We start from the raw sequence: 14693 nt of genomic DNA on the forward strand, positions 1-14693 counted from the left end.
TTGCAGCTTTTTATTCAAGGCCTAAACTTATCTTTCAAAAAGTTTTATTGTAGACATGTGGAGGACATTTCTGCATTAGATGCGACAGTGACAAAATTATGTCTGATGCAATCCCATAGTTTGACTTGCTTGTACCGTGTTTCATATTTTGTCAGGTGAACAATTTACTTGCCTTTGTATGTGTTTGTGACAGATGCCACCGGTTGAGCTGGATATGCTTGCCTTTTCGAGAACACCTGGTATAATCACTTTTTCATTGTGAATGGACTCTATTTTTTACGACCGCCTCCGTGGTCCAGTGGTAGAGCGTCCGCCCGGGGGTGGAAGGTTGGGTGTTCGATCGTGGCTGCGTCAAAAACGTTTAAAGATGGTACTTTGTGTTGCCGCGCTTGGCATAAAGGGGCTAAAACAAGGAGTGGTCGGCTCTGACTCAGTATACTATGTCTGAGTGGGGTATTCATGTGAAACCGTAGCATGCTATCTCAGAGAGCTAGCCATATATAATTAGCATTAGTATGGGCGAGTACAAGCAGCCGTACACACACTTGCATGCACGTCGCTGTATAAGTGCAATAATCATGGACACGACGTTAAACGCCATTTCACACGGATTTAACTCCTACATTTATTGTAACTGATATCCCATGAAAAAACTCGTTAAAATAAAGTCACAACTGATAGGCTATGAAGCATGTTTGGCTATTTATTTTTTTATCTTTTCAGTTGAGCCAAGTCGAGGAATTTTACTGTATCCGAAGAAGACAATTAGTTGCATGTAAACGCTCTCATTATAGGAGTCGGTCATGGGAAATCTCTATATACATTAGACACATGCAACAGGAATAATATTCCTCGTACTGACGACTTATGGGTGTATGTAAAAAAAGCAATGGAACTTGGTCATGGGAAACCGCCGTATGCTTTACTTTAATCACGATCAAACACAATACTTTTCCATAGGACCTGGGTCACTTCTGATAAAAACATCCTTGAAGTTGTATGATAAAAACACCCGCATTAATTCATTTTCAAAAGGTAGTACAACTGAAGATGTATAACATTGTAAACAATTCGCATTCGCACAGTGTTACCGGTTGCAATGAGGGTGATATATGCCCGTGAAGATCCCGGGTAGAACAGGTCTTCAGTAACCGATGCTTGTGGTAAAAGGCGACTAACGGGATCGGGTGGTCAGGCTCGCTGATTTGGTTGATGCATGTCATCGTATCCCAATTGCATGGATCGATGCACATGCCACCCATTACTGGATTGTCTGGTCCGGACTCGATTATTTACAGACCGCCGTCATACAGTTGAAATATTGCTATGATTCTATTTAATGATCCACTGCATATGGTGCGAAGTATTCCAAGATTCAATAACCATTCTTAAAACACTGTAGGTGCCTAATAATGCCTGAGTGAGCATAATCCAGCCGAGGCCAGGCAGACCGGTTGTTGACCGCATGGTACACGATCCACGCCTCTGGGGCATGATGACACACGATCAGCCAGGTCAGACACTGGAGCCTCACGATCCTCATTCTTCATTTCTCACATATTTTGCCCAAGAAACACCACGAGTAATTTGACTAAGTACAAGACATGGACAACGGTGCTGATGAAATTGTCCTTTCCTTGGACAATTGCTTTATTGGCGTCATTGAGGTTGTGAAGCTAGAACATCTCTACTGGTGGTGGTGCCCAGCTGGGCAAGATTCTAAAGTTGTTGATTGGCTTCAAAGTTACGAATAGATTAAGAATCGTATGAGTGACTTGATTTTCCACCTCATACATGCACCAACTAAGTACAACTGGGCTAACTGTGGTATCTAGGCATATTAGGTTTAAAAGAGGTGCCGGCTTTACTTGCTAAAACCTGGGAAAAGATCTCCTCAAATATACATGTGTAATTATCTGAACTGAAGCTATACCCATGTTATACCCAAATGATATTGTTCTTACAGTTGATGACATCACGATATTGTTCTTGTAGTTGATTTTTAATGAGGAATTGACTGGCTATTCTAAACGTGCGTTTAAAGAAGTAAAACCGACGCAACTTTAGGTCATTATGCAACACTAGAGAAATAAAACACCAACCATATTTAAACATGGTTTACGTCAGAGAAATCACTGGAATGTGTTGTTTCCGAAAGTAGAATCAAATCGCCCCTTTGGGCATTGTTGATTCTACTTCATGAATCAACAGATTCCAGTGATTTCTCCCTTACTGAAAGTTACAGTCCCTTTTAACATTCTACCATGGCGTTGATGAATGCTTGATTCTGATTGGTTAAAAAGGGGTTTTCTTTTTGCTACGGAAACCCCTTTCAACTACATGAAGCCTTTTCACCAAAGAACGTGCGCATGAATACATACAAAGCCTACATATCCCTAAAAAATAGCTGCCGATCGATCGTCCCCATATAAACTGTAAAACGAATATTTATTTCCTCTAATACACGCTGGGTCTCTAATACACGCCGAGTCAAGGGCTCTCGCGAAATTAATAGACGGCGTAGCGTCAAATAGAGGAAATACGGTAGTTTGATATCGGATGTTTGGGGCCTTCTAGGCCGCAACCCTGACTGCTTCGATGATGACATTTAAAGATTCTCTTCGGTTATTATTATTGGTTTGTAAATAACCAAACCGTGGCTGCGTTAATGCTTGTGATGATTATTTATTGGCTTTCCTGACACCTAAAGACTGCGATAACTTAAAGACTGATAAAAGTAGCGTTAAAGCATAGGAACTCAAGAACTCATTCACAAGGCAGGACGTCCCACGTGTGTAACCGATGTTTTACTCTGTGTCTTCATTATTTGCAAATCTGTGAAACAAAGAGTGAGGGAGCCTGTTTTTTCACACCGCCTTTATCCACATTCCAGCAATATCACTGCGGGAGACACCAGAAATACGTTTCACAAATTGTACCGATGTTGGAAATAGAACCCCGTGTGACGAGCGAACGCTTTAACCACCTATCTACCCCCACCGCTCTGTGAAACAATGACAGTTGGTCTTACTTAAAAAAACTTGTCCCATACAGGATAACGAAGTGGTTATCGTTCCTTTCATTTTAGTTGACTTCCGGATCTGGTTCCCACTTAAGGACATACGTTCCCCTCTCCTTCATGTCAGGACAGAGTGCCAGGATCTTGTCCACCACCGGCTTCTCCAGCACGCAGTACACCAACAGTGACGTCAGCCTTTGACACCTGGTGACCAAGTTGATGAGAGAGTCTCCGAGTTCAGCACAACACTGCGTGTGCAGCACCACCTTCTCCAGAGTCTTGCTGTAGAAGCTGGCTGCTAGATTCACCTCGTCGTTGAAGATGCCGCTAGCGATCTCGAAGCGAAGCTCTACAACTGGTATTTCCGGCTTCATTATTACAGCAATCTTATGCAAAGGACATGTATCAGTAAAAGTCAAACGTACTCTAAGATTCGGACACCTGGTGGTAAGATGTGTCCAAGCTTCAGATGACAGCTCCCCTATGTATGCTTGTTCCCATCTACACGCGATACTCAGATAGTCCAGAGGAGCGCGGTCGACTCGAGCTAAAGCTTCCAGAACTTGGTCAGTGAGGCTGCAATGGAAAAGTGCCAGATGTGTTAGGCTCCTGCATCTATCTGCAAGTCTTTCCACACAATCAGGAGGTACTTTGCAAATACGAACATTATTACTGATATCTAGAGATTGCAGTTGGGGGTTGTTTTCCGACAATAGGTCAAAAACAGTGTTGTCGTACGACACTGCCAGTCCACTAAGATGAACGTGTTTCATTTGCCGACTAACAGAGTCTGTCTGACGGTCAAACAACGCTTTCAAAGCATCTACAAACTCCTTGCCATTGTAGAAGAGAGGGTTGTCTCCCGTGAACTCAATACACAACTTCATCAACTGTCTTCCCTCGACGTGGGAGAGCACATAAAGGGCTTTACATGCATTGGCTCTGTTCTCCGCCTCACGCTGGTTTAACAGGATTCGCACGGTCCTCATGTGTTTGGCATACTGGTCGAGCCACTGAAGACATCGGCCGTCGTGAGGTTGCTGGAAGTTGAAGGTGGTGGTGTGCCAGAACTGGGGGCATCTGTAGCAACGCTGCCACGCTGTGCAGGTTCTGCCCGCCCTGGCTCTGTCTTCCAGGCTGAGGTAGGACATTATTGCAATGATGGCATGATCTGGCAGTGTGTCCCACGATACGTTGTCCATAGCAGGCGCTGTAATGGTGAAATGATTGAGCGTTAGGTGGCATGATACCCAAATCGGTATCATTGAATTATGTCGTGTTTTATAATGAACTGGTCATGCTACCAATAAACACATTTGAGATCGAAGAGGGAATATACTTGGGAATATAATAAACTACGCCAATGTTTCGTTTAGAATTAAAATGACATATTATTACTATTGTTTTAGGGACAACATTTGCTGTAAATATCAGAAATTGTTAAGTTGTTTTAACTAATGAAAATATGAAACATGAGTTTAAACTTTGAACCGGACTTACCGTTGAATGCACATTAGGATTTGTCTCCTGTAGTGCATCGCCACGTATTATTATCTTTCGAAGGGAGTAAGTTATTAAGTAAATGGAGGATCACCCCAAAACATATATCCGATTATATACGGAATTATTTCCGTTTTTAGGCCTATGGGCGTAATTACAGGTGGGCCTAAATAGGGAAATCCTGGTACATGCCTGACATAAAAAACAAAATTCTGATGCTGAGTATGGTGGTGGAACAAGGATAGCGAGCCTTGCCAATTTTAGATAATGTAGACTGATTTTGATTAAATAATATGGAGATATTTCGCAGTAATGGTACTGAACTATGACTACCGACATGGAGTAATGTGGAGAAGAATTTTATAATATCGTCTACATTAAAGATGGCAAGGTGAGCTAAAATGAAACAAAATTAGTTTAAGGAAGAGATTATATGGATGTCAACTTCTTTGTTATGAGGAACACAACGTTTCGGAGTATATGCTTACTCCTTCATCATTCACCTGATGAAGGAGTAAACATATACTCCGAAACATTGTGTTCCTCATAACAAAGAAGTTGACATCCATATATTCTTTTCCTGACGTGTATCACTTCTAAATGCCTTTCAAAGACAAAATTAGTTTAAATGCAATTAACATGAGACTTGAACAACAGTGGGACGTATATGCACTTAGAATAAACGGTCCTCATAACGGTTATCTCCCTGTGCGGCTTCGCGCGTACTACATGTACCTGCGACGGGTGGGGCCATATACAGATAATAGACATTGCTTGTAAAGGCATTATCGTCACATATTTTTAAAAAAGTCATGAATGGAAGGCATTCCATGCATCTCGGAATCGTTTCCCTCGCATGTCAATACCAGACGTACGTGTTACAACGAGGAAGCTATTTAGTACACTCAAGCCAGGCATGGTCCCCGCGTAATATAGGACAGCGGGTGGGTCACGCGTCCAAGGGCGAATATGACAACGACGATAGCGTGGATGTTACCTGTAACTTACCGTTATGTATGTCTGTATACAAGCACACACACGGCCCACGTCACTGTTGAATGGGTATAGGATTACCAACAGGTCCTGGGAACGGGATTTCAGTGTGAACGACAGCTGCCTTCTCCGCCACTGCGACAGCCTTTATACATGTTCGTTCTAAGGGTTACAAGCCGGGATGATACTGTTAGCCGTTCTCGAGATACGGAGATTGTCCATATAGGGATTGTCCATATAGGGGTATCTGATTCGCATAAATGTGCACATATATATGAAACTATCTCTGTTTGCTATATGAAGCTATCTACGATTGCTATATTAAACTATCTCCGATTGCTATATGAAACTATCTCTAATTGCTATATGAAACTATCTCTGTTTGCTATATGAAGCTATCTACGATTGAGAAAATGGATTGACTGGCTGTCCCCTGTTAATAAAACATAACTTTCTACTAATAGAATATTGGATTCCACAGGTATTAATGAATACTTATGACTTCTATAACACTCTTAGTAATAGTAGTGAATAATTTAATGCTGATTTTATAGCAAATGAACATTTTTGTGAGTCGTTAGATTTCCATTGTTTCAGAAATAGGTCATTGGGACAATGAGGGTTTGACATGTCGAACTATGGAACTATCTCCTATTGCTGTATGAAACTATCTCCGATTGGTGTATGAAACTATCTCCGATTGCTGTATGAAACTATCTCTGATTGCTGTATGAAAACATCTCCGTTTGCTATATGATGCTATCCCTGATTGCTATATGAATCTATCTCCGTTTACTATATGAAACTATCTCCGATTGGTATATAAAACTATCTCCGATTAGTGTATGAAACTATCTCCGATTGGTGTATGAAACTATCTCCGATTGCTGTATGAAACTATCTCTGATTGCTGTATGAAACCATCTCCGTTTGCTATATGATGCTATCCCTGATTGCTATATGAATCTATCTCCGTTTACTATATGAAACTATCTCCGATTGGTGTATGAAACTATCTCCGATTAGTGTATGAAACTATCTCCGATTGGTGTATGAAACTATCTCCGATTGCTGTATGAAACTATCTCTGATTGCTGTATGAAACCATCTCCGTTTGCTATATGATGCTATCTACGATTGCTATATGATGCTATCCCTGATTGCTATATGAATCTATCTCCGTTTACTATATGAAACTATCTCCGATTGGTGTATGAAACTATCTCCGATTAGTGTATGAAACTATCTCCGATTGGTGTATGAAACTATCTCCGATTGCTGTATAAAACTATCTCTGATTGCTGTATGAAACCATCTCCGTTTGCTATATGATGCTATCCCTGATTGCTATATGAATCTATCTCCGTTTACTATATGAAACTATCTCCGATTGGTGTATGAAACTATCTCCAATTGCTGTATGAAACTATCCCCGATTGCTATATGAATCTATCTCCGTTTACTATATGAAACTGTCTCCGATTGGTGTATGAAACTATCTACGATTGCTGTATGAAACTAGCTCCGATTGCTATATGATGCTATCTACGATTGCTATATGATGCTATCCCCGATTGCTATATGAATCTATCTCCGTTTACTATATGAAACTATCTCCGATTGGTGTATGAAAGTATCTCCGATTGGTGTATGAAACTATCTCCGATTGCTGTATGAAACTATCTCTGATTGCTGTATGAAACTATCTCCTATTGCTATATGATGCTATCCCCGATTGCTATATAAATCTATCTCCGTTTACTATATGAAACTATCTCCGATTGCTGTATGAAACTATCTCCTGTTGCTATATGATGTTATCTCCAATTGGTGTATGAAAGTATCTCCGATTGGTGTATGAAACTATCTCCGATTGCTGTATGAATCTATCTCCTATTGCTATATGATGCTATCTCCGATTGCTATATGAAGCTATCTACGATTGCTGTATGAAACTATCTCCGATTGCTATATGATGCTATCTACTATTGCTGTATGAAACTATCTCCGATTGCTATATGAAACTATCCCCGATTGCTATATGAAACTATCTCTGTTTGCTATATGAAGCTATCTACGATTGCTATATTAAACTATCTCCGATTGCTATATGAAACTATCTCTAATTGCTATATGAAACTATCTCTGTTTGCTATATGAAGCTATCTACGATTGCTATATCAAACTATCTCCGATTGCTATATGAAACTATCTCTAATTGCTATATGAAACTATCTGTGGTTGCTTTATGGAACTATCTGTGATTGGCATATGAAACTATGTGACTGGCATATGAAACTATCTGTGATTGGCATAAGGAATTATCTATGATTGGCATAGGAAACCCTCTATGTGACTTATTATTTTCGGTCACACGCAAAATATTTGTTTTTGAAAGGAGGACCCATACAAAAAAACAACAACACAGCGCACCCAGAATTTCTAATAAACAATTGAGTTTCTGTGGTGACATCTGAGGTCGGTCCTTCAGGTTAATCTTGAAGGCAGGCGTCGTTATTATTGGAGTGGGTGGAGTTTAATGACAATTTCAACATTCTTTTTAGTGATGATGCGGCTCAAGTAGACATTGGCGGGAATCCCAAAGTTACCTTTCTTGTAAAACCAATGAGTATGGCTATAATGCCGACAGATCAGGGATCATAATCGGGTTAAATTTGGCGTGCGGATCCTGGCAATGGGTAGCAACTCTGCACAATGTATTTATTGTGTCGCAGGCCAGTGGGGCACCCGTTTATCTTGAATGCGATGCCGTCCTTCCCGCCAGCCACCAATGACCAGATACCGCAAGGGATTTTATTACTGGAACTGAAAGTATGTTTGGTTGGTACATTTTGGAGTGAGTGAGTGAGTGAGTGGGTGGGTGGGTGGGTGGGTTTCGGACGGGTGAGTGAGTGAGTGAGTGATCCCAGATGTATACTACGGCCCAACCACAAAAACCGGTGACTAAAAGTATGAGCAACGATCCATCCCATCTGGGCACGAACGACATTGAATCAGTTAGGTCATACAGTCTTACCATCCCATCTGGGCACGATGACATTCATTAGCTTTGTCATACAGTCTGACCATCCCACCTGGGCACGATGACATTCAATCAGCTAAGTCATACAACCTGACCATCTAATTCTAGTGTTTTGTCGGCCCTGACAAGCATGGAGTAGTGCAGACATATTCTCATCCGGAATTCTGATAATACGGATGGTAAGTTTAGATAGTCGGAACCATGAGGTGTCCGAAACTTTGCACAGCTATCGGCAAATCGTGTAAGATAATTCACAACTAATAATGTACAATAGCATTTGCGAGTTTTATTTAAAAATATAACAAGGAAAAAAGGTGAACCCATTGCAACATACATACCATCTTTTACATTTCATCTGTTTAATACATACTGATATTTTATACAGCAAGTTAACCATCCTCGATTACTAAATGTGTCATAGCTCCATTGTATTGTTTACTAATATATACTGAAGCCATTCGCCACCTCCCCTTGAAGATACTTGCCGTAAAAGGCAACCATGCTTGTCGTAAGCTGTGACTATGCTTGTAAAAGGCGACTATGCTTTTCGTAAAAGGCGACTTTGCTTGCCGTAAGCTTTGACTATGCTTGTAAAAGGCGACTATGCTTTTCGTAAAAGGCGACTTTGCTTGCCGTAAAAGGCGACCATGCTTGTCGTAAGCTGTGACTATGCTTGTAAAAGGCGACTATGCTTTTCGTAAAAGGCGACTTTGCTTTCCGTAAAAGGCGACCATGCTTGTCGTAAGCTGTGACTATGCTTGTAAAAGGCGACTATGCTTTTCGTAAAAGGCGACTTTGCTTGACGTAAAAGGCGACCATGCTTGTCGTAAGTTGTGACTATGCTTGTAACAGGCGACTATGCATTTCGTAAAAGGCTACTTTGCTTGTCGTAAAAGGCGACAATGCTTGTCGTAAGCGGAGACTGCTTGTAAAAGGCGACGATGCTTTTCGTAAAAGGCAACTTTGCTTGTCGTAAAAGGCGACCATGCTTGTCGTAAGCTGAGACTATGCTTGTAAAAGGAGACTACGCTTTTCGTGAAAGCGACTTCTCTTGTCGTAAAAAGCGACCATGCTGGTCGTAAGCTGAGACTATGCATTTGTAAAAGGCGACTATGCTTGTAAAAGGCGACCTTGCTTTTCGTAAAAGGGGACTATGCTTGTCGTTAGAGGCGACTATGCTTGTCGTAAGCCGAGTCTATGCCTGTAAAAGGCGACTATGCTTGTAAAAGGCGACTATGCTTGTCGTGAAAGGCAACTATGCTTGTCGTAAGAGACGACTATACTTGTAAAAGGCGACGATGCTTGTCATAAAAGGCGACAATGCTTGTCGTGAAAGGCGATTATGCTTGTCGTAAGAGAAAACTATGGTTGTAAAAGGCGATTATGCTTGTCGTGCAAGGCAGCTACGCTTGTCGTAAAAGGCAACTATCCTTGTCGTAAGAGGTGACTATGCTTGTAAAAGGCGATTATACTTGTCGTAAGAGAAAACTATGATTGTTGTAAGAGGCGACAATGCTTGTCGTAAAGGGCAACTATCCTTGTCGTAAGAGGTTAGAGGCGACAATGCGTGTAAAAGGCGACTATGCTTTTCGTAAAAGGCGACTATGCTTGTCGTATGTGGCGACTATGCTTGTCGTATGTGGCGACTATGCTTGCCGTAAAAGGCGATTATACTTGTCGTAAGTAAGAAAAGTAACCTGTCGTCTACTCACCAGTGTACAGCGTTCTCCGCTATCCTCAACTCTCCATATAAAGGCACACTTATCTGTCAGTTATTTATAGAATTCGAGTCAGCTATGGGTGAGTGAGGCGCGGTATTAACCGACTCCAGCAGTGTAGCTACCACTGTGATGATACTGCTGGACTGGGTGTACACATGGAATAAATCTGGGTCAGACCTGTGTCGATTGCTTTCACCACATGGCTACACCGGAGCAGCCCATGCTTGCCGTAAAGGGCGACTATGCTTGTCGAAAGAGGCGACTAACAGTATCGGGTGGTCAGGCTAACTGCCTTGGTTGATGCATGTGATCGTATCCCAAATGCGTACATCGATACTCATGATGTCAAGCATGGGTTGTTGAAGACCAATTCTAACCCGAAATCTTCACGGGACTCCAGGGTAATGATCATATCAGAATGGAGATACAATACACTGGGTAGACGAGGATGTACGCTAGCATTCGTTTCAACGATTTCGAATCAGAGTTGCTGTGAAACGCGAGGATAAAGTTGGATGATCATATCGTTGTCCTTTACAATGGGAAATCAGCATCAAACATACAATAGAAAACTTTCAAATAGAGATGAAAAGAAATCATGATTTGTTTGCGATTATATACACATCCTCCTCAATTCCGGATATGCACATTTTGACATATGCAGTCGGTGTGTTTAGCGTTTTCGATTTTATACACATATAATTAATTACAGCTGGTGCTCATTTAATATGCATTATGTATGTTCTCTCATTGTGGGAAATAGTCATTTTGTTCAACTGGCGTCCGACATGAACAAACGTTTGGGGTCACATCCTCCTCAATTCACATTATGACACATGCAGTCGGTGTGTTTAGCGTTTGTGATAATAAAATTACTGAAGAATTTGTTTCTGAATATTGTCCACTGGTCACACTCCTTCGTTAGATGTGATGAGGGGCCGTTGAACACATATACTTAGTCCCCTTCTTCTACGCCTACAACCCAAGGTTCCGGTTCCTGCTCCCACTTGAGGATGTACGTGCCCTTCTCCTTCATGTCAGGACAGAGTGCCAGGATCTTGTCCACCACCGTCTTCTCCAGCACGCAGTACACCAACAGTGACGTCAACCTTTGACACCTGGTCCCCAAGTTGATGAGAGAGTCTCCGAGTTGAGGAGAGTTCCTTGTCTGAAGCACCACCTTCTCCAGTGTCTTGCTGTAGAAGCTGGCTGCCAGGTTCACCTCGTCGTAGATGTATGTAAAGGTCTCCAAACGAAGCTCTACTACTGGGATTTCTGGCTTCAGTATTACAGCAACCATGCGCAGCGGACACGTGTGGTCAAATCCAAGCACGACCCTCAGCTGTGGACACTGCTTGACCAGTTCGGACCAGGCCTCTGACGTCAAGTCTTGAATGTATTTCTGTTCCCTTCTGCACAGAATAGCAAGATGCTTCAGTGGTTTGCGCTCGGCCTCCGCTAACGATGAGAGAACGCTATCCGACATGCTGCAGTGGAAGAGGCGGAGGTCGGTGAGTTTTCTACACCTTTGTACAAGCCTCTGAACACACTCAGGTGAGATCTTGCACACGAGGTTCCGGTTCAGAATATTTAAAGATTCAAGCTGTGGGTTGTTCTCAGACAAAACATCAAATACACTATCATCATATGCTACAGATATTCCGCTTAGGTCTATGTGGCGGAACTGAACTTTCTGGGATTCCATTCGACACCCAAACAAAGTTTTCAGCTCATCTACAAACTCCTGGCCAGCGTAAAACAGCGGATTTTCCCCCGTGAACTTTATGTGCAATGATGTCAACCTTCTTTCTTCTGCGTGGCACAGTTTATGGAGAGCTGTGCACGCATTTGCTCTGTTCTCCGTCTCATGCTGGTTTAACTGGATTCGCACGGTCCTCATGTGTTTGGCATACTGGTCGAGCCACGGAAGACATCGGCCGTCGTGAGGTTGCTGGAAGTTGAAGGTGGAGGTGTACCACAGCTGGGGGCATCTGTAACAACGCTGCCAGTCCGTGCAGGTTCTGCCCGCTCTGGATCTGTCTTCCCGACTGAGGTAGGAGAGTATCTTGACCACAATGTGGTCGGGCAACGACGAGGGGGATGGCTCCATCGTAGCTACCACGGGTGCTTTAGTGTAACACTACAGGTGCTGAAAAATACACAAGGTCACAATGACGTAATGGTTATGCCATTTCTGAATCACAACATACAACAGGCTCCTACTGTGTCACTATCACGCTATGGTGCCCCTCCATCAATTGTCCAACTCAGGTGTCATTAGCCTCCCCATGGTGCATCTAGCCTCCAATCGTGCTACTCGCTTCCCTGATGTAAGTCGCAATGGTGTCACTAGCCTCCATCTAAATGTCACAAGACTTCCTGTGGTATCATTAGCCTCATATGTTGTCAATAGCTTCCATATGGTGTCGACCGCCTCCGTGGTCTAAAGGTAGAGCGTCTGTACGGAGAGCGAAAGGTCGGGGGTTTGATCCCCGGCCGCGTCATGCCAAAAGACGTTTAAACTTGATACTTGTTGTTACCCTGCCTGTCGCTCGGTATCAAGGAGCTACAGCAATGACTGGTCGGCTCGGAGTCAGTTTATACTGTGTCTGAGTGACGCATTCATGTAAAGCTGAGGCATGGTAACTCAGTGGGCTAGCACTATATAATCGGCATGTCCGACTCGTACAAGGAGCCACACACAAACACACACGTCCACGCACGTCGCTGTACAGGTGCAATAATCTTGGACGCGACATTAAAGCTACTTTTAGTTGACCTCACCCTATGGTTTCACTCGCCTTTCTGTGGTCATTAGCCAACGTGTTTTGTCACTAGTCTCCCTTTGGGTCACTAGCCTCCCTGTGGTGTCGCTCGCCTCAATGTGGTATCAGTCGTCGCCTCCCTCTGGTGTCATTATCGTCCCTATTGTGTCATAAGCCTCTCTATAGTGACATTAGCCTCCTTATAGTGTCATAGCCTCCCTTGATGGCATGTGCCACGCTATTGAGTCATTACCCACACTATAGTGTCACTACAAACTGGGGGCGGTCGGGTAGCCTAGTGGTAAAGCGTTCACTTGTCACGTCGAAGACCCGGGTTCGAATCCCGACATGGGTACAATGTGTGAAGCCCATTTCTGGTGTCCCCCGCCGTGATATTGCTAGAATATTGCTAAAAGCGGCGTAAAACCATACTCACTCACTACATACTGACGGTTATTTGTTCTTAAAGTGTTGGCTCCCTTTGACAGTGACCAGGATTCGATCACAACTCTACTACCATGGTACACCTTATCATACTCTGGCATAGTCAGAATCACTGCTAAAGACTCATAAAACAATTACCCCTTATTCACTTGTAATTGTATATTTGAATGTACATAATGCCTGATAACGTGGTATTTTACGACTACTTCTTTTACAGTTACCTCCCTTGATTAACTGCTCCATTCCGACTCGACGCAATTTATGGACTTGCTACATCCTTTGTGCTGTGTACAGGACACACCGTCTACGACAAGATGTGGCCAACACACACATTGTAAAATAATGTTATAGGTATATCAGAATATCACCGCGCAAGGTAATGTCACGCCCTGGCCCATCAATTCACGTGTTTCCACAGGTATCAACTCGGGACCAGTAATTGAAACATGGAAGTCTACAGTAAATATACTATTTTCCACACAAACAGTTTAGAGATGCAACATTCCATGTACATCTGATTATAGTGATATGAGAACCAATAAAGGTTGAAAATGTCACCTGTCGCCTACTCACCAGTGTACAGCGTACTTCGAACCTGTTGTAAATATTACTCGCACAACAGAGTTAACTCCGCTGTTCTCAACTCTCCATATATAGGCACACTTATCTGTCAGTTATTTATAGAATTCGAGTCAGCTATGGGTGAGTGAGGCGCGGTATTAACCGACTCCAGCAGTGTAGCTACCACTGTGATGATACTGCTAGACTGGGTGTAAAAATTGAATAAATATGGGTCAGATCTGGGTCGATTGCTTTCACCACATGGCTACACCTGAGCAACCCATGCTTGTCGTAAAGGGCGACTGACTATGCTTGTCCTCAGGCTCGCTGACTTGGTTGATGCATGTCATCGATCCCAATTGTGTGGATCGATGCTCATGATGTAAATCACTGGATTGTCTGGTCCAGACTCGATTATTTACAGAGCACCGTCATATAGCTGGAATATTGCTGAGTGCGGCGTTAAACAACAAAGAAACAAAACCGGTTTAGTTGTGTTAGTATCTATATATTACACATAAAGTTTAGATCCCATTTTCAGATACGTACTTCTTATCTTCTCGCTTATTGATTGTTTGTTGTTTTATGCCGCACTCAGCAACATTCCAGCCATATAACGGCGGTCTGTAAAAAATCAAGTCTTGACC

At 42.7% G+C, this 14693-nt stretch overlaps 2 protein-coding genes across 3 annotated transcripts; both read right to left on the reverse strand.

The window, feature by feature from the left end:
* Window positions 1-1639: 1639 nt before the first annotated feature.
* Window positions 1640-10327, reverse strand: LOC139454483 (F-box/LRR-repeat protein 8-like). 2 transcript variants are annotated; one of them, XM_071236224.1, is made up of 2 exons: window positions 10268-10327; window positions 1640-4229 (listed from the first exon to the last, which is right to left on the reverse strand). In XM_071236224.1, exon 2 carries the CDS (start codon window positions 4219-4221, stop codon window positions 3085-3087), a length of 1137 nt encoding a protein of 378 aa, XP_071092325.1. In that variant the 5' UTR covers window positions 4222-4229; window positions 10268-10327; the 3' UTR covers window positions 1640-3084. The 2 variants fall into 2 exon arrangements, with proteins under 2 accessions (XP_071092325.1, XP_071092324.1); XM_071236223.1 differs by lacking the exon at window positions 10268-10327 and adding an exon at window positions 5528-5669.
* Window positions 8841-14152, reverse strand: LOC139454482 (F-box/LRR-repeat protein 8-like). Its single transcript, XM_071236222.1, has 2 exons — window positions 14059-14152; window positions 8841-12425 (listed from the first exon to the last, which is right to left on the reverse strand). The coding sequence occupies exon 2, from the start codon at window positions 12384-12386 to the stop codon at window positions 11232-11234; it is 1155 nt and encodes a 384-aa protein (XP_071092323.1). The 5' UTR covers window positions 12387-12425; window positions 14059-14152; the 3' UTR covers window positions 8841-11231.
* Window positions 14153-14693: the final 541 nt, after the last annotated feature.

This window comes from Haliotis cracherodii, unplaced genomic scaffold (genome assembly GCF_022045235.1).
Source record: "Haliotis cracherodii isolate W230 unplaced genomic scaffold, xgHalCrac1.p SCAF_10, whole genome shotgun sequence".
In the NCBI taxonomy this organism is placed as follows: Eukaryota; Metazoa; Mollusca; class Gastropoda; order Lepetellida; family Haliotidae; genus Haliotis; species Haliotis cracherodii.

Excerpts from the sequence above, each read along its gene's own strand:
- LOC139454483 (XM_071236224.1), bottom strand. The coding sequence starts at position 4,221 with ATGGACAACGTATCGTGGGACACACTGCCAGATCATGCCATCATTGCA.
- LOC139454482 (XM_071236222.1), bottom strand. The coding sequence starts at position 12,386 with ATGGAGCCATCCCCCTCGTCGTTGCCCGACCACATTGTGGTCAAGATA.